Below are 19,934 nucleotides of genomic sequence, written 5' to 3'. Positions count from 1 at the left end.
CTACATTAAGCAAAAAAACCTCAAAAACCCACAACCTTTCCGGAGCTTCCTGCTTTCAGTTTCTTTATGGGATTGGGAAGGGTGTCTTTACACAGCAGCCACGTGCTTTGAACTGAGGGAGCGCCTCCGTCCCTCTCTCCCTGGCATGTGTGCAAGGGCGGAGGGGAGTCTTGTTTTCCTAAGGTAACTTCTGCAGGAGTGTTTTCTCGCAGCCCCCAGGAAACCTTTGACTTACTTCTGAGTAGACATAAAATGTAAGATTGTGCTGTAAGTCTGCAACCCTTGAACATACACTCTCAGCCTTCCCCACCACCAGTCTCTAAGGATGTATGTGTAAATCATTTGATTATTTTTTTACACAGAGGGTAAAAGGATGTTCTTGTGCACAAGCTCTATTGAAATGAATGGGAGTGACACAAAAGTACAGTCATAAAACATGATATAGATAAGGAGAACGGAAGGAAGGAAGGAAGGAAGGAAGGAAAGAAAGAAAATGGGAGGGAATCATGTCTCCTTACACACATGTGCCAGATTTTGAATTCAAACTTCCTTGAGTTAGGAAATAAAAAGAAAAGAGGAAAGTGTTAAGAGCAGAACTTTATCCTCAGGATCCCATGGATGAGAAGCTAAAAGGAGGAAGGAAAAAGAAAGCAAAGTAGCAGTGACTCAGCAGGTCGACAGCTGGTGGGATGCACCAAGGCCAGAAACAGGGCAATGCAGGAGCAGCCTGCAGTCCTTGAAAAGGACTGAAAAGCTGTCCTTTTCAAGCTGCTACTTGAAAAATTTACAGTGTGATTGTGTAGGCCTGCTTGCCAGAGTTACTGTGTAAACAACCATAAGCAAACCAATCAAAACCCATAATTCAGAATAAAATTCAGACTAAAAAATTGCTTAGTTAACATTATTTCTCTCAAACTTCTTCCAGAACTTGGAATGGAAAATGAGATTGTGCATATGTCAATTTAGAACTCTTGGGGGGAACAATTCTTCCCCTGCCCCTGAGTTCTCTAAAAGGACTTGAAATTGAAATTTCCAAATCAAACAGATAAGAAAGAAAGAAACAAGTTCCAACACTAAAGTTAGAGAAAGGCCTGGATGATTTTACTAAGCATCACAGTAGGCCTACTTTGGTCTAGCTGCAATTGTAACTCATTCCTGTTGGTTTTGATCTCAGCGAGACCACATGCTAGCTGAAGATTGGAAGGAAAATACTTAAAATGCCTCCAATCTTGCCATTCCTGCAGTGACACCTGCTTTACAGTATGCCAACAGAGAATAACCATACAGGAAGAGAATTCCCAACTGGTCTTTTAGTCAATTATTCCCACTTGGCACCAGATAAATGCTGCATAAAGAAGAAAAGTGTAAAGCTTTCTCTTTCATTTTATCACAGTACTTACATATTTTAAACAGAATAGACAGGGAACTCCATATTGAACTATGTTGATGTCTCTGACCACTGGGCTAGCCCTGTACTTTTTATATCTTTGGGAGAAGGGGCAGCGAGCAAAAATAGAAATATGGTCACCTCTTTTTACAGGGCTGACTTGACTATGAGGCATCTTGTCTCAGGCAGCAGATTTTTTTTGCTGTAGCACTGAAGGGCAGAAACTGGTCACTTATTAAGCTTATTAAAGTTTGACTAGTCTGTGTGCATGAATGGGGAGGGGGTTGGATTTCCGGCCTCAGGCATCAGAATGTCGCCATCTCTGTTCTTAAAGCTTAAACAAGGTCCAGGACATGGATTTAATCTTCAGGGGATCCACATATTAAATACAGGTATCAGATCAATTGATTAAGGGCTCATGAGTTCACAGCCAATATTTTATACATTCAGAGCTAATTTCAATGTTGTGATGTTGGCAGCATTTTACATAGACTGGTTTCTGTTACTTGCTGAAAGACAACAAACTAAAAAAAATACAAATCCCTGCTATAGATTTCCCTGCTCAAAGAATCTCATTAGACCATCTCCCTGTTTTAGACATCGGCCAAAGCCTTGTACGTCACACAGGGCCTTTGGGTGAGCCGTTAAGATAGTGATGTATTGTTTTCTGCTGTGGCTCCTGCTTTTGAGTGTCATTGCTGACATTTTTCTTATGTTTTGGGTTTGTAAAAGCTTGCTGGAACAACTGTGTTACTTCTTGAAAAATCTACTGTATGATTATCAAGGGCTTCTTGCCAATTAGGAATGAACTTGGTTTACTGATGTATAGTGTCATGACTAAGGCCAAATCTACATGGAGATTGCTTTTGAGGTGATTCCCTTTAAAGACGGATTTGAATGAAAGCAGGGGCCAATCTACATGGCCAATTTAATGCAGTAGTAGAGTGCATTGGGGTAATTTGCAACAGATAACGCTGTCGTCAATCCGCTGCTATCCCGCAGCGTCCGTCCTGAAAATGCGCATTTTTAGAAAGTCCTTTCATTCTGTTGTTTTTCTTAAATGCGGCTCTGGAGCGGTTCCGCAGCAGTGTGCTCCGTCCCCCTACATTAAATCCTGGGCATGCCTCTTTGACCTGGCTGTGACCTGCAAGTGATGTGCGGCTACCTCTCCCCCCACATTCCCTCTTTTCCCTATTTGCAGTAGGGCTGCTTTCACAATAAATAGCCTCATTTTCCCATTCATTATAGCAGAAGCGCTGTTTCATTCCCAATATTGGGGTAGCCCATTTATATGTGGTGCACAATAAAGAATACACAGAGCTGAAGAGAAAGGGCAGCCAGTAGCAGGACGCTGCGGTTGCATTACTGCGACACACCTACAACTTTGCACCTACAACTAAGGAATACCCAGAAGGGAAGGAAAGAGGGCGGCCAGAGAGCAAGAGAGAATGGATAGGGCTGGGAACAAACCTCCCCAATCACGAAATCTCACTGAGTTGCCCCTTCAGAGTAATGCAGCAGTTTGCTGTTTCCTTTCCATTCACAGGTAGCATCCACTGATTCACTCATGTCTCCCCTTCAAAATAGCCCCCTGTGTGACTTTCTTATGTGTTTGTGGGGTGGAGGAGGAGGCTTAGTTCCACTCCGGGAAGTGGAGGCAGCAGCAGCAGTAGCCGCCACTGCCTTCGCCCAGAGCGCTATCACAGGGAGACAATTCCAGCCCTTTCTTCGCGCAGGTGCCTCGTGTCTGCCTGCCCATTGGTCTGTCCCCAGGCTTCAGTATTGATGGATATAAGGGGGAGAGCTGTAGGGTGAACTATCTGACATTACTCATCTCTTCCATTAAACTTCCCTGAGCAGTGCAGCATGGAGAGGGGCGGCAGCAGGCCTCTCTCACTGGCTGAGCAGCATCTATGGGGTTGATGACCTTCACTTCTACTAGCGGGACTCTGCCCATCCAACCACAAAGTAAGGCAGATTAAAGTGTAGTTTGAGGGTGTTAAGGTAGTGTTTATACTGCATTCTTTGCTTCATATGCCTGGGACAGACCAAAAGCAATTTCATAAACATCGAGATAATGCCAGAAGAGCTTCTCATTCTGTTTCCAGGTAGACTCCCCCCAGGTTAGCTCCTCCCAGGGCAAACGTACCCAGTAAAGCAGCTTGTACATTAAGAAAAATCCACTTCCATGTAGGAATGTACAAAACACCTACCTGGTTCCATGCTGGGGCATCCGCAGTGGGAGGGAGGCGCTCCGTCCCTCCCCCCAGAATCCTCCCTGGCCGGCTCCACTCCGCGGCAGGTCTGCGGAGACACCGGCCAGGGCCAGCTGCAGCCGGAGTTCCGGCCACGGCTGGGCTGCTGTGGCCGCAAATGGCGGCCGTCGTAGCAGCCGCCAGTTGCGTCCTTCCAGGCTGCCGTGATAGGCTACATAAGTATTTATGTAGCCTATCACGGCAAACAGCAGGGACGCAAATGGCAGCCGCTACGCTACGTAAATACTTACGTAGCCTATCACGATAAAGGCAGCAACGCAAACGGAGGCCGCTACGCCTTTTGCGTGGCTACCTTTACCGTGATAGGCTACGTAAATGACTTGGAGGAGGAGGTGCAGGGAATGCTGATCAAATTTGCAGATGACACAAAATTGGGTGGGATAGCTAATACTTTGAAAGACAGAAACAAAATTCAAAGGGATCTGGATAGACTGGAGCGCTGGGCAGAAAACAACAGAATGACATTTAATAGGGATAAATGCCAAGTTCTGCACCTAGGAAAAAGAGACCAGATGCACAGTTACAAGGTGGGGGATACGTGGCTCAACAACATGACAAGCGAGAAGGATCTGGGAATTGTTGTCGATCACAAGCTGAATATGAGCCAACAATGTGATGTGGCTGCAAAAAAGGCCAATGCTCTTTTGGGCTGCATTCATAGAAGCATAGCTTCCAAATCCCGGGAAGTACTAGTTCCCTTCTACTCAGCACTGGTTAGGCCTCATCTGGAGTACTGTGTCCAATTCTGGGCACCACACTTGAAGAAGGATGCAGACAAACTGGAGAGGGTTCAGAGGAGGGCAACAAAGATGATCAGGGGACTGGAAACAAAGCCCTATGAAGAGAGACTGAAAGAACTGGGCATGTTTAGCCTTGAGAAGAGAAGAGGGGAGATATGATAGTGCTCTTCAAGTCCTTGAAAGGTTGTCACAGAGAGGAAGGCCAGGATCTCTTCTTGATCATCCCAGAGTGCAGGACACGGAATAATGGGCTCAAGTTACAGGAAGCCAGATTCTGGCTGAACATCAGGAAAAACTTCCTGACTGTTAGAGCAATACGACAATGGAACCAATTACCCAGGGAGGTGGTGGGCTCTCCCACACTGGAGGCCTTCAAGACGAGGCTGGACAGCCATCTGTCAGGGATGCTCTGACTTGGATACCTGCATTGAGCAGGGGGTTGGACTCGATGGCCTTGTAGGCCCCTTCCAACCCTACTATTCTATTATTCTACTTCCATAACCCTGCAGTTTGATGTTTGCTCTCCGCCACTCTCCCTGTCTCCCTCCCCCCGCCAGGCAGTGAACTGTAAAAGTGGGCGAGGTACTTCCAAGTAGGGATGCATAGTTTTAAAAGCGCGGGCTTGAGGCTTGCTCTCCACCACTCCCTCTCCCCACTCCTATGCTCAATGAATATTATAAGTAGCAGGAAGAGGAATAATCCTGACCCCTCTGCTCCTGTACTCGACAAAGTGCAATTTGTAGTTATTTCTGGGTAGACATGTGCAGCAAGGACAGTTCAGCTCACATGTGACTACAAAATGTGCTGAAACCATCGCGACAGGAAAATCTTGTCAGAAAACCAGTTTCACAAAATCTGGATTTTACAGCAAGAAAACCCAGGCTGGCTACTGAGACGGGCATGCATTGTCTACCAGGATTGTCTTCAGGGCGCAGTAAAATCAGAGTAAAGGCCCTGTGTACATAACCCCTAACAGACTGTGCTATGAACCAGCAAGTCCCTCATTCAAATACTTCTGCTACAAACTCAATATTTGCCTTTGGCAAACCATTATTTTCTCATTCTACCTGCCACCCTCCCCGCCACTGCCCCATCCACACTATCGAGATAATGCTGGCATACCATGCAGAGCTGCTGAAACAATTTACTGCAATAATGTATGTGATGATGCAATTTAAATATGTTTGCTGCCTATTATTATTTAAATCGTTTTACTATCATTATGGCAATGACTGAGTTCGCCATGAATGGGTTGAAAGATATATGATAAATTTTACAATAAATACATAACGTAAATCTTGTTATATATCTGAAGAGCAAAGTCCATTATCCAGAGACATTGAAAACTTGCTAATGTCTTGTTCAAGTACAGGCCACACTTGAGTTACAACAAAGTTTCATGTGATATATTTAGGGAGCAATCCTATCGGGATACGCAGCTGCCTCCAAACTCAGAGGCAACCGCCTATCCAATGCAGGGCAGGAGAAGCGCAGAGGGGATTGTCCCCTCCGCTCTTCAGCCACCCTGCATTTGCAGCTAGACAGCCGATTTCAGCTGTCTAGCTGCGGGAAGGCAGAGCAGGGGAAGCGGCTGTTGTGTGTCGTACTGGCATTTCCGCCTTCCCCGCCCAGGAACGCCCCATTTTCACCACTCTGCGCTCCTCTTCCAAGCACAGAGCATGGGGCCATTCTGAGCTGCCTGCAAGGCAGCGCGAGGGAGGGGGAGATTGGTTCCCGGAAACCGACATATCCTATGGCCATCTAGCCACTGACTAGCGACCATAGGATTGCTCCCTTATTTACTTATGAATAAAAGTTTAAACATGGGTGCTACTAAAGACACTTGAAAATTATTTTTTTCTAAATACTTAAGAATGTTGTATATGGCATTCCCATGTGCAAATGCATCCACTGCTAAAGATGCAATCATAAACACATTGACTGGGGAGTTAAGCTGCACTGAACACGGTGGGACTCATTTATGAGCGAAGATGGATAGGATCGCACTGTTATAGCTTTAAGTATATTTATTGTACAGTTTTCTCTGGCTGGCAAAACAAAAACAAAAAATCTACCTCATTAGATTAGCTGCACATGATTACATATTTTCTCAAGTATTTTCTCAAATTGCATCTGAGCACTTTTTGTTCTTGTTCTTTCTTCTTGTTCTTTCCTCTGTTCAGCTTTGATAAAGTTCCACATTCTGAATACTCTTCAGTGTGCTGAAGCTATCATGGGTGGGGCCACCTTTGAGACCTTGGAAGGCAATACAATTGAAGTCGGCTGTGATGGCGAAAGCTTGACAATCAATGGAGTCAAAATGGTAAACCGAAAAGACATTGTGACAAGTAATGGCGTCATTCACCTTGTAGACCAAGTGCTTATACCTGACTCTGGTGAGTGACACATGTGTGACTTCTCCTCTCATTAACTTTAACGTTGACTGGCCATTGGATTAGACCAGCAGCGAATTTGACCTTTGTTTCTATTATAGAAAGAACCCATTTATAGCCTTTATTGATAAATATAACTCCTATGAATTTTGCTGTGGAAAATATTTGTCCGCGAGGTGAGAATTCTGGAGCAAAAATTAACATTTGTCCATGTATTCCTTTCTCAATTTCAGCTAAGCAAGTTATGGAGCTTGCTGGTCCCCAGCAAACTACTTTCACAGACTTGGTGTCTCAGCTCGGTTTGGCTGCTTCTCTCAAGCCAGCGGAAGAATACACCCTGCTAGCTCCACTGAATGGGGCTTTTTCTGGTAGGCAGACCAACAGAGTTTGTGGCATTAAAATAAGAGATATTTCATCCTTTTGTACAGTTTTGTGAAGGAGTCCTACATGGGGATTTTGAAAGTATTTAAAATAATGGAATACCTATACTGAAATCCCCTGAATAGACTTAAGATGCTCAAATGCATGTTGAGATAGATAGATAGGTAGGTAGGTAGGTAGGTAGACAGACAGACAGACAGACAGACAGAGATAGGTCTGTGAGTAGGCAAAATTCTATTATTGCATAAAAGCCAGTCTCAGTCCTACATAATGTCCAGTGTGATTAAGGAATACTGGGACCTCCTCTAATGTCTGCATGGGATGTGGCATGTCCAGGGAGTCAGTCTTTGCAGCCTCTGGTGGCAGCACAGAAGTGGCTAACTTAGGCTAACATCGGATGAGTGGGCGGAGGAGAGGCCCTCTCTTTCTCTATCTCACACACAGCCACCGGACTGAGATACCACCACCATAGGCTTTGAGGACAGCAACAGGGGCTTTGTAAAAGGTGACAAGCACACTTGTTTCACTCAAACTCCAAGCAAGCCATACAAAAGTGGAAGTGACTGGTGAGAGCTTGCTTTAATGGGAGTAAGAAAGAGAGGGAATCTCCCTCTACCCCCAGACGAGCCTGTGACTGAGCCGCATCCACAGCACATGCCTGGACGTGCTCCAGATAGGCAGTCAGATGTAGGGTGGTGAGGCTGGCTTGGCTGAGGAGAAGAATCTCTCTCACCCACCACTGGCCTGCTACTACCATCATTAAAAGAGGCCCGTCAGAGACATATATTGGTTAAAGGGTCATGGGGCAGGACAAGGAGCAGGCCTCCTTCCACACTCCACTAGAGCCTTTCCTATCATCAGTGTGTTCATTTAGCCATTCTAAAGGCAATTTGTGGGTTGGAAGTTGTTGGGAGACCATATGTCATGTAACTAATGTCAAGCAATGGCATGCTAAAATGGAGAAAATTTTGGGCAAATAACTGAGGCCAAAATTATGAGTAGAGTTAACAACATTTTCATTGTTTTTGACATTATCATGATATATTATAGACATCAAATAACATTAAAGAAAATCTAATACTGGCATTATGTTCTGTCCAAATGGTAAGATGACACCTTAAGAACAGACCAGCGGCTCCTCAAACTGATTCTGCAGAATCACATTTTGAATGTGAAAGTTGGCCTGAATGACCTTTACAACGGACAGTTCTTGGAGACGTTGGGAGGAAAGAAGCTCAGAGTATTTGTGTATCGTACAGTAAGTGAAATTAAATTTTTGGAAAATATTTGTGTTAGCAAAAGACTACAACATGCCCAAACTGTTTAAAATGGCGATAGAACATTCCCCAAGTTAATGTTGAAAATCTACACAATTAAGGTTGCTTCACCATGGTTTATTAAAAACATTAAAGCTGCAATCCTATTCCTACACACATTTAGGTGGGAGTAAGCTCCACAGCTGAACACAGTGGAGCTTACTTCTGAATAAACATGCATAGGATTGCACTGTAAAATAATGATCAGGGCACCAAAGTTCAGTTCTTGCTACAACTGTCGCCAGCGAAGTTACAATTAAATATGTGTGTGCTAATTGAGATCCTGGTAAGTGCTGGGTTTGGAATATATTCAGAGTGTATTTTCCAATATGTATGATCGACTCTCCTGTTTGGGGAACAGGAGTCAATTATGTTGCCACATTCAATGGAGTTGGGATTTGATTGACTGACTGATAGGCTGATTGTGTTTCTATGCCACCTTCTGGAAGCCAACCAAGGCAGGTTCTGAAAGGTTTGGAAAATAAAAACCAAAAATATAAATACAAACTTAGTAAAACATACTAAGCCATAACAACAATTAAAAAGCCGAGTTCAAAATATGTGAAATGATTTAGATACTGGGGTGTTTAACTCAATTTAAATTCATTTTAAATTCTGTCCTATTTCCCCCTCCCTTAGGATTCTTCATGTGCGTCAAACTTAGTTTGTGAATCCTCTGAGCGCAAACTTATATTTCATGCATGACAAATTGCTGTATTATTTCCCTCTGTGGCATTACTGGCTATAATTTTATTATGGCTATCAGTCAAAATAAATAGATAGATTTTGATGACTTCCATGTGGCCCCTTAACAGTTTAGGAAAAGGTTCCTTGCTTCAGAATCCCTCCCTTGAAAAATGCCACAGCAGCTGCAAGTCTTTGTGGCCCAAAGCAAGCCCCTTGGCCCCAGGTAAGCAAAGGCAATGAGGGATTCCCCACAAATCCAGGAAAAAGCTGTCCCATTCACATTGGTGGGATGTAATATTCAAGGCACATTTTGTACAGCCAACTGAGAAAATATCATATTTAGACATATTTGTTCCTGTAAAGAGTATAAATAAATTGCTTGCAAGGAAACTGGATGAATTACATTTTACACAACACAAAGTTTGGGAAGGTCTAATCATCCAAGATGTGTGTTGATGTTTTTCCACTGTTATGTTATTTGTATTTACTTTTTTATTGGTAGGCTGCGTGTGTTGAGAATTCATGCATGATCCGAGGAAGCAAGGAGGGAAGGAATGGATTTATTCACGTTTTCAGGGAAATAATCAAACCAGCAGACAAAACTCTACATGAAGCATTGAGATCCGATAAACGATTCAGGTATGCCAAGGTTTTTAACCATATCAAAACTAAAACTATACAGAAATATGAGATCTGGGCTCTATACAGTGAGATTGGGAGATGTTAAGAATCATTCTGAAATTTGACATTTCTGAGATTCATTTTTTTACATTGTGTCGTGAAAATTCATATAAAAACACAATGAAATACCCACTGTTTCTTGATTGGATGGCTCAATTCACCAGTGTTATGGCATATGTATATGAAATATGTCAGATTTGGGGGATCAAAAACTGAAACAATCACTTTAAAAGGAAAACACAAAGCCACAGTGGCCTAGCAGTAAGAATTCCCATTGTAACTCTGTACTGATGAGAGAAGCCACATCTGTGGGAATGTCCCTGTCTGTGTAACTTTTAAAGATACAGACACTCTCTCAGTGCCTGCAGTTGAAACCCTAAATATACATTATCTCTAAAATTTATTTTGGCATGCTTACAGCCCAGATAGATTTTAAGCATGCACATAAATGTCAGTGATGACCAGGAAATGGCATGTCTGCACTAATCAAAGCTAGAGCCAAGACTGCAAATTTACACAGAAATATAATGTTGTCCAGAGAAGCCAGGCTAGGAGGAATGCATCACTTCTCCATTTCCACATTTACGAGCCAGAAATGTTGGATGATCTATCTTGGCTCTGAACAACCCAATTAAGCTTGGAAACACTGAAGCTTTTCCCCAAGCTGTTGACTTAACTTGGGGTGCAATCGACTTTAATCCAAGAAATTCAGATTTTGTATGAAATAATATTTCACATGACTCCCTGCAGAGCTCAGTACCACTCCCCTCTGGCACTACATTTCTTTTCAATAGTTTAGATAGCATAGTGGGGCAGAACCAGCATGATGTAATGGTTAGAGTGTCAGACTAGGACTGGGAAAACCTGGGTTCAAATCCACACTCAGCCACTGGGTGACCTTGGGCCAGTCACCATGTCTCAGTAACCTACCTCACAGGGTTGTTGTGAGGATGAAGTGTGGTAGGGAAGAACCATGCCTGTCACCCCTGAGCTCCTTGGAGGAAGAACATATGTACATGTAATGTCAATAAGTGAAATGCGTAATGGAGTGTACACAAGGAAGTGCAAATGAGTCAGGGTACAGCAGTGATAGACATCTGTCCTGTTCTCCACAGTGACAAGGTGAACAGTGGCAAGATTAGTGAAACTGTGGAAGGAAAGGCACCAAACCCCTTATCAGGACAATTAGGAGGACTAAAATTACAGTGTGATATATTCACCTCACAGTGCATGAAGAACATTTGTTTTATCCCTCAGTTTTCCTTCTTTTTCTCTCCATTCTGCACCTCATGGAACCATATTGTGAAGACATCTTGGAGATTCTGAGGTCCCTAGTGGTATTTAGTGATCTTTTCACCCTCTCTTTAGGGTGAAAGTTGCACCTCTCTTTAGGGTGCAAAGCACTTCAAACACTAAAAGATAATTCATGTTCAGGGCCTCTTTTATAAAATACAACCCCCAGATATTTGTGGGTATTCTTAGACACATAAAAATATCCCCTGTGCAATGGAGAATTCCAAAACATTAGGTAGCATACGCCTAGAAGGGACTAGGTAGCACAGTGAGTAGAATAAAGACACGGTCTTTAGTATAAAAAAGTAAAATTAGGTTCAATAAGGAATACGTTTAAAGTATGGGAAAATAAAACAAAAGGATTCAAAAGGCAAACATAACAAAATTCATATGCACCTAGCTGGTATGCACAGAGTCTAAGATTACAGACAAGATAAATTCAAAATCCTAACCCATCTTTAAAGCCACCTGCCTCACCTTGCTCTTTAGGAAACAAAGGGTTCTTCCTTGTTTCCATAGTCCTCTCGGATTTGCTATCACAGATGAACCAAAATACCTGCATGACAGTGAACTTCCCCTTCCAGAGAGAATTCTGTCAAGCTAAGCAAGACTCCCTGCCCTACTTATAGGGAACCAAAAAGGGAAGGGAATTATTTTGATGTGAATCATTTTTGTCACACATCTGGACACAAGATGTCAGCCTTGAGGGCTGGGCCATCAAGGGGAAACAGGCAAAGTTGCTGATTTATTATGAAAATACTCGACTATACTTAACTCAGATGAGAACAGAGGGCAGAGTTTGAAAAGGAGGTGAGACTTCCATCACACAGGAAAAAGCTACATGCAAAAGTGTACATGCACTTGTACACTTAAAATAAGGCCTGCTGTTTTCTATGATAAAATGAAATGGGGTCTCCACGCATGTTTCTAAGGACCAACGTATACATTGTAGCATTCTGTGTAACTGCCCGACCCTTTCTGTAAACTAAAAGCAGTGGTGGGAAGCTGTCATCTTGAGTGGACAACTTTTGAGTGAGAAGGAATGAAAGACCAGCTGTTCTTCCACTCAAAACTGCCCCTTCCCACAAGTGACTTTTCCACTCAAGGGAAATATGTTTGAAGGCAAAGGAAAATGGTTAAGCAGAAACCCCTTTTCTACTTGCTGCTCCTCCACTCAAGGGTGCAGCCTTCTGAAGCTGCTTTTTGTTTGCTTACTTTTGTTGTTTAAAAAAAGAATTGTAAGAAAATTATGCAGAACACTGTGAAATATGTAGTTTGGCCCTTAATAGCTAGCTTGGCCCTTTCACATAAACCTTATCCAATTGTTATCCATGGCTTAAACAGGGTGGGCAACTTGTAACCCTCCAGAAGTTTTGGCATACATTTCTCATCATTCCTCACCATTGGCTATGCTGGCTCGAGCTGATGGAAGTTGTAGGCCAAAACATCTGGAAGGCCACAGATTCCCCACCTCTGGCTTTGTCTTCGGCTGGAGTTAAGTGACAGTTTTTCAGAGAGCTGAAGTTGGTATACTACTATGCTGGGGAGAAGGAGTGATTTGACCAAAAATTCATGCAAATGATCCAGTAATTCTGGATCATTTATGGAGGAGAAACAGTTTTATGAAATGGCCCCTCCCCCAACTATGTTCATCAAATTATTTAACTGAATCTTCAGCATGCTTACCTGGGAGCAAGTTGCGTTGTCTGCCTGTCCACGTTTGGAATGGCAAATTGCTTTTGCTCCACCCTTTCTTTAAACTAAAAGCAGTGGTGGGAAGCCACCACCACTGTGGGTACTGTGCCTTTAATTACACATTTTCTTCCTTTTTATTGTGAAGAGGCACTATTTTGCAATTAAAAAGGAAATTTTTAAAAATGACAGGAAACTATTAATTGGAGTCTCCCCACCCACCCCAGCCTCTGTGGGGAACATGACCTGATTAACTGAAGGAAGATCAAGGGGCAATTTAAAAAAGGTTGGAGAATAAAAAAGTTATTAAACCTCACCCCAGATAACACAAACTAGCTAATTAAGCAGCACCAATATGAATGTCACACCATAGTGAACAGGAAGCATGTGGTCGCAGAAGCCACAATGAAGAAGTTTCTAATTAAAATTGGAGGGGAACTTTGCTGAACAGGATTAACTTCTGATAAACATTACAGAAGGACAAGTGAGATCTGCAACAAAAAGTTGCAGTGTGGAGTGTTTTGGTTCAGGTTTCCAGGCACTCCATTCTATCCGCCCTTTCCCCTGTTTTCCATTCCCCACTGCACCCCAACTGTCAGTCAACATTTCATGCCAACTGAGTATGCTCAGATCTCACTGTGCTGATTTGGGTTGTCATCCCCACCACTTTTATTTTTCCTTAGCTTTTTTTCTACTTCTGCAAACCTTGGGGGTCCCCGAAGCCTGCTGATATCTCCCTCTTGTGTGTGAATGATGCCATTTTGGCTGCATAAGGGCCGGCACTCAGAGAGTTGAGTTCATTCTCAGAGATCTGCAGTTCTGTGACATAGGCTAGATTCTTAACAGAATTCTTAGCACCCTCACCAAACTATAACTCTTATGGTTCTCTGGGAGTTCTCATGACAGTTAAACTGGTATGAAACTAATAAGTTCATCATATCGACCTGCTTTTCAGGGCACACACTTCTGCCTCTGTGCAATTTCATGTTAATATTATATAAAATGTTCATATCCTCATGGCAAAACTAGGTTATTTATTATATTGCGCTTTGTTTTCCTTCTCAGCACATTCCTCAGCCTAGTGAAGGCTGCAGACCTAGAAGAAGTTCTGTCCCAACCTGGGGACTGGACTTTGTTTGTCCCAACTAATGATGCTTTTAAAGGCTTGACTGAACAAGAGAAAGAGACCTTGAAAAGTAAGTGAGTCTTAAAAAGGTGGAGGATAACAATTGTTTAAGTGCTTTTCATATAAATATCAGCACCGGCCAAACCTTTGGCCTTTCTGCAATATTCTTCTTCAGTACTGTGTGAGTGAGTTATCGTGATTTCTCTTGGCCACCTTAGTGTCTAAAAGGGAAGACACCTTTTGATTTTAACAAATTCTAGAGAGTAGCAATGGCCATCTGTTGCAGCAAAAACAACTGGCCTGGTTCAGACGTTGTTTAACTGCAGTTTGTCATTACATCTGAACCAGAAACTGCAGTTAGTTTAAATTATGGTCCTTTGGAACAAGACAAGAGGATCAGAAACCACTGCTGAATATTGATTTGTTTCAACAAACCATACTTTAAACCAACCACTACTAACCCTTAGTTCAGAGAGAAGACTTCTTTTTTGCACAGTGAGGCCAAGAGTACCCCAAATAAAGAGATGTGTGTGAGTGAGTGAGTGAGTGAGTGGGTGGGTGGGTGGGTGGGTGGGTGAGTGAGTGAGTGAAAGAGATATCTCTTTCATTGCTTGATTTTTTATTTAATGGATTTATATCCTTTCCTGCTCACTTAGATAATGACTTCATGTATTTGACAAGGTGGACTGTGACTCACAAAAGTTTATGCCACAATTCATTTTACTTGGACTTCAAGGTGTCACAAGAATCTTTGTTGCCCCTTTTTTTGTGAGCACTGTTAAGGGTCAATGCAGAAACAAACTCAAGAAACCAGCGCTTCACCTTTACCTTTAGAGATGCATTTTGCCTCCTGGGAATGAGGGTGGGATTCCAAACATCAGGCAGAACTCTGAGACAAAAGTCATTTTAGACTTGTGGGGAGGAACACTGCTGACATTTCAGTCTCCCCCCCACACACACACACAGCATAACTGGGTTTGGGGTACAGCCATGTCTGCAAAAGCAAGCCTGGCACTGCTCATTGCTCTGTGTGAGGCAGCACTACTGATAATGGATACAATTGCAGTGAGGTGAGAGAACAATCCGCCCCACTTTGCTTGTGTTTGCAGTTTAATGAGCCATGCGCACGCACACACACACACACGCACACACATACACTGTGGTTAAATCCAACATCACACTAGCAGAAGTTGTCGTGCATGATGGAACTTCCTTCCTCTCCCCTCCCCTCGCAGCCCTCCACAGTACCTGAAAATCCAGAAGGGTTTCCACTCCGCCAGAGCAGATTTTGAGGGTGTGCAGGGGGCTGCAGTAGGGAAGGGCTGCGAGGGGAAATTGCCCTCTCCCTGTTACATTGTGGGAACTACTTCCATCAGTGGAGTGACACCATTGGATGCCACCCTAGATGATAGATAGATGATAGATAGATAGATAGATAGATAGATAGATGATAGATAGATAGATAGATGATAGATAGATAGATAGATGATAGATAGATAGATAGATAGATGATTGATAGATAGATGATTGATAGATAGATGATTGATAGATAGATGATTGATAGATAGATGATAGATAGATGATAGATAGATAGATGATAGATAGATAGATAGATAGATGATAGATAGATGATAGATAGATAGATAGATGATAGATAGATGATAGATAGATGATAGATAGATAGATAGATAGATAGATAGATAGATAGATAGATAGATCGTCCGTCCATCCGTCCGTCCTGTCCCTTTCATGCCTTCTGTCAGGCATGCTGCACATCCAGAGCAGTGTCCGCTCCTGAACTCCACAGTCCACGTACCACAAGTACAGCAAGCCTGTGGTGGGGATGCTTTCCCCCACTGTTTCCTGTTGAACTTCCTGCACTGCCATCAGGAAGACGGTTGAGGTCCCATCCTCTGACACTGGGGTCACCAGTGTCTGTGGTATTGCAGCAGATTTTGTTCTCACCTGAACTATGTCCCTGATTGCAACAGGTTTAGGGACAGTTTAGCCATTTCTCACCCTGATATGCAGCCCTCAGTAAAGCTGTTATTTACCTGGCAGCTGGAAGTGGGAAGTGTAAGTTTTAAAAGCTCCTTTTCACATGATTCATGCTTCCTGTTTTTTATCCTTCTTGGTTAATGTACAAAGCAGGAACTCATAGAGCTCTCCCATGGTGAGATATATGAACTCCAGATGTAACCCTTGTTTATAATCTATTGGATTACTCACAGATTACTGTGCTCTCTATGGAATAGTGAATCCTACTAGAGATAACACCATTGCTATTGGTTATAATATTTTCACTTTTCCTAGAGTGAAAGTGTCCCTGATGTTGTCAGAGGTTTTGCATCCTAACTTCAGTCTGGTTCACCTCTTGGATGTGTAAAGAAACCAGAATTTGAATTTAAGGGTTGTGTGGTTAAAGGCAAACAGGTTCTCTCTAGCATTTGTCCATGGAAACAGGATACTGGGCTTGATGAGTCATGGATCCAATTGTGCTTATGTCCTTGTTTTTCCTCCCCAGGGGACCAAAATGCTCTCAGGAATATTCTGCTTTATCACTTGACTCGAGGAGTTTTCATTGGAAATGGATTTGAACCTGGTGTGACCAACATTCTGAAAACTATCCAGGGTGGCAAACTCTACTTGAAAGTGGTGAGTACTGAAATTTCCAAATTCATTTCATGATGAGGATTCTACTATATAAAATACTTGACATTATGAAAACATTGATTTCAACTGTAATGGAGATGTATTTTCTTCTCATATTATTGTATTCGTAGGTAAATGACACTCTTTTGGTGAATGAACTGCAATCAAGAGAATCTGATCTGATGGCAACCAACGGTGTAATTCATGTCCTCGACAAGCTTCTGTATCCTGCAGGTGGGTTGCGGATTATTATAACATATTCGTGCATGTTGCTTAGACCATTTGTCACATATTTGGTCGCTCCTGTGGTGTATATCACAATAGCAAGGGAAGATGGTTTTGTGTAGCATCTGTCAGTGAGGTAAGCTGCTGTTTAACACTCATCCACACAGTGGCAATTTATAAGGGGTGGGTGAATACAGTACTTGTCTGCTAGCACTGAGTGGTGACTCTCAGAAGAGAGAGCTTCCATGCTGGACATCTCTGGGAGCCAGGGGACAAGCCGGCCTTATTGTGTAGGACCATCACTCTTGAACGGCCAACAGCACCCTGTGACACCTGCCAGTAAGGGCTTGGGATCTTTGATTGCCTTTCAGTGGTTGAGTCAGATGTGCCGCTCCCCTCACCCCTGCACAAGCCACCACTGCATCCACAACAGAGCTAATCAGAAATCTGAGGAAGCCAGAATATGCTAAAAAAGAGCCTGAAACATGCTGCCAGACACTACTGTTAATGTGATTCACTTGTGGTCACATGCACACTGCTGGATGTTTGCAAACAGCAACTTGGCAAATGATGAGCTGTAGCCATATATCGCATACTTGCCAGTGTCAGATATGTAGATGTCCATGCGAGTATGTCTGGGGGTGGGGCGGGGGGTATTACTCAATGGAGAGTTAATTACTCCTGATAGCACTTTGCCAAGTTTTTTGACTGCAAATGAAAGAGCATTTGGCTGTCTTATCCATGCCAAAATCATTTTAACTTCAAGGACAGGAGTACTTGAAACCCCCAATATTTATGATTATAATTACACTGAGAAAATGTGCTCTACTTGAAATCTTTATAACTTTGCTCTCAAACCCAGTTCCTCCATCTTCCAGGACAAGTTAGTCATGTATAGGGAATAGCCACAACATTTGGCTAATCTTCAGTTTTGAACAAACCAGATGTGACATACTTAGGAAGAGTATCTTGATGGGAGAAATATAGTGGATTTAAATAAGCTGAAGTGTGTGTGTGTGTGTGTGTGTGTGTGTGTAAATTATTTTTATCCCACCGTTCTATTAAAATGCTCAAAAGGCAGCTTGCAAGAATAACACTCTTACTGTTTTTAATCTGTTTTTGTAGATGTGCCTGTTGGAAATGATCAGCTCCTCACAATTCTCAAAAAATTGATTAAGTACATTCAGATCAAGGTATGATTAGGTGATTGTACATTGAGATAGACCTAGACCAAAGTCCAGAACAGACTGGTGGCCTTATTTCCTCCTGTCAACAACATTTCATTTGAGGCCAATGTGTTTGTCCTAGAAATTATAGGGATGTCAGTCGTAAATAAGATGTGGGGACAATTAAGCACCCAGGGGACACTTCTATTATTGCTCCCCCACAAAGCATATCAACTTCACCTGATTTTGATGATGGTAGATTCCATGAGGTCCTCTTCCCAATGCCACTACCTACCACTACATCCCAAGCCAGGGTAACCCTGACAGGGAGGGCAGGGGACACAGAAGGCTTTGGAAGAGGGTCCAAGCACCAGGTCCACTTCCTGATGTCTGCCTGGCTTTGCAACGAACTTTGTCCCATTGCACATGCTCCCCTTAAATAGGTAGACTGGGGCTGGTGCTCCTGAAAGAGCCAGCTTGGGCATTTCCTCACCAGTAGAATCTACTTGACATGGCAGCATGGAGCCCTTCCTAACAAGTGAGTCCTGTGCTGTTCTTTGCACAGTTGGGTGGCAAATATACACATGCATGGAAACAGACTGGAATGAGAAGAGGCAAACTGAAAAGAAAGGAAAAAAGAATTCAAAAGCAAGGTGCTCTGGCGTGGACAGAGTCTTATTTTGGTGACAGCCAGAAATTTGCTCTGTACTACAGTATATACTATTCCACACTGCAAATTTAAAAGGAATTAAGAGGGTACATTGTGCACTTTAAAAATAGCCAAAAATAGAAAATCGGTCAGTGAAGGAAGGTGTCTCATTTGAGCTTGGTCTAAATGTTACAGTAAACTCTGAGCCACTGCTGAAAACAATAACTCCATGCTGAGTTCCCCATTCTCGCTCTGTGCAACATAGCCTGCGCACTGATGCCATTCCACATTGTGTTTCCCTGCCTCCACTCCACATTATATTGGCTGATCCTAGGCCAGGGAAATACATGATATGATGACTTCAGGACACAGGCTAAGTTTTACTAGATGTTACAGAAGGGGGCTAGAGAACTCAGCACAGTGCTGCCATTTTAATGGCAACTCCATGTTTATCGTAACATTTCATTCTTGGCAGTAAAGAGTTTGTTTTAAGTCAGAGTCATAGATTAACTTCCTACAGTCTCTGCTCCTCTCTCTTACATACTTCTGATGCCATTCTTGTTATGTTGTCATTGTGACACCATGCTTTGTGTTATTGTGCTGCTGGTGTGACTGATAGTTTTGTCTTGTAATATGTGAACTTTTATTTTCCAACAAAGAGTCATGTGGCACCTTAAAGACTTACACATTTATTATGGCACAAGCTTTTGTGGACTACAGTCCACTTCATCAGATGATACACATGTTTGGTGACGTTGTAAACAGTGAGGTCAAAGGGTAATGAAATCAGAAAGTAGAGACAGTGACAAGCACATTATTAACAATGACCATTCACAAAACAGTCGTTGCTGGTAATACAAACATCCTGGCATTGGGTAAGCCAATTAACTCTTATAGTGTGATCAAAACAATATTTATCCTGACTCAAGCCACAGGAGATAGAAATTGACCCTATTGATGAATTGTAACACAGCAGTTTTTATTTTCTAGTTTCTCATATATACACTAGATGTAACTCTTGTTTCGTTCCCCCTAGTATGTCCGTGGTAGCACATTCAAAGAGATTCCACTGACATTTTACAGTAAGTGTTTTAAAAGTAGCATGGACAATTATGTGGGAACTACATGGCGGTGGGGAGGGGGGAACTCAGTGACCATCTTGGATAATTAGGATTGTGAAATGATTGTTGGGTAACTGTGGGTGTCTGTAATAATTTCAGTCTAAATTTGACATAAATGGTGCTGAGTTTCCTTTGTCACAAAGGGGGTG

At 42.7% G+C, this 19,934-nt stretch overlaps 1 protein-coding gene across 6 annotated transcripts in view; it reads left to right on the top strand.

Moving 5' to 3' along the window:
• Positions 1 to 19,934, top strand: part of POSTN (periostin) — a 55,996-nt gene that overhangs the window by 18,663 nt on the left and 17,399 nt on the right. For all 6 annotated transcript variants that reach the window (XM_084835465.1, XM_084835463.1, XM_084835466.1 and 3 more), the window contains exons 8-16: positions 6,587 to 6,799; positions 7,030 to 7,164; positions 8,287 to 8,435; positions 9,683 to 9,819; positions 13,912 to 14,042; positions 16,497 to 16,627; positions 16,756 to 16,858; positions 17,975 to 18,042; positions 19,701 to 19,746. In XM_084835465.1, the coding sequence (XP_084691591.1) occupies positions 6,587 to 6,799; positions 7,030 to 7,164; positions 8,287 to 8,435; positions 9,683 to 9,819; positions 13,912 to 14,042; positions 16,497 to 16,627; positions 16,756 to 16,858; positions 17,975 to 18,042; positions 19,701 to 19,746 (1,113 nt within the window). The remainder of the gene's footprint in view (positions 1 to 6,586; positions 6,800 to 7,029; positions 7,165 to 8,286; positions 8,436 to 9,682; positions 9,820 to 13,911; positions 14,043 to 16,496; positions 16,628 to 16,755; positions 16,859 to 17,974; positions 18,043 to 19,700; positions 19,747 to 19,934) is intronic.

The sequence above is a fragment of the Heloderma suspectum genome, chromosome 2, assembly GCF_057233095.1.
Source record: "Heloderma suspectum isolate Gila_16-S chromosome 2, 16-S_ref, whole genome shotgun sequence".
Classification (NCBI taxonomy): domain Eukaryota; kingdom Metazoa; phylum Chordata; class Lepidosauria; order Squamata; family Helodermatidae; genus Heloderma; species Heloderma suspectum.
The sequence above is the reverse complement of the archived record's forward strand: the minus strand, read 5'-3'. Positions and strand labels throughout refer to the sequence as shown.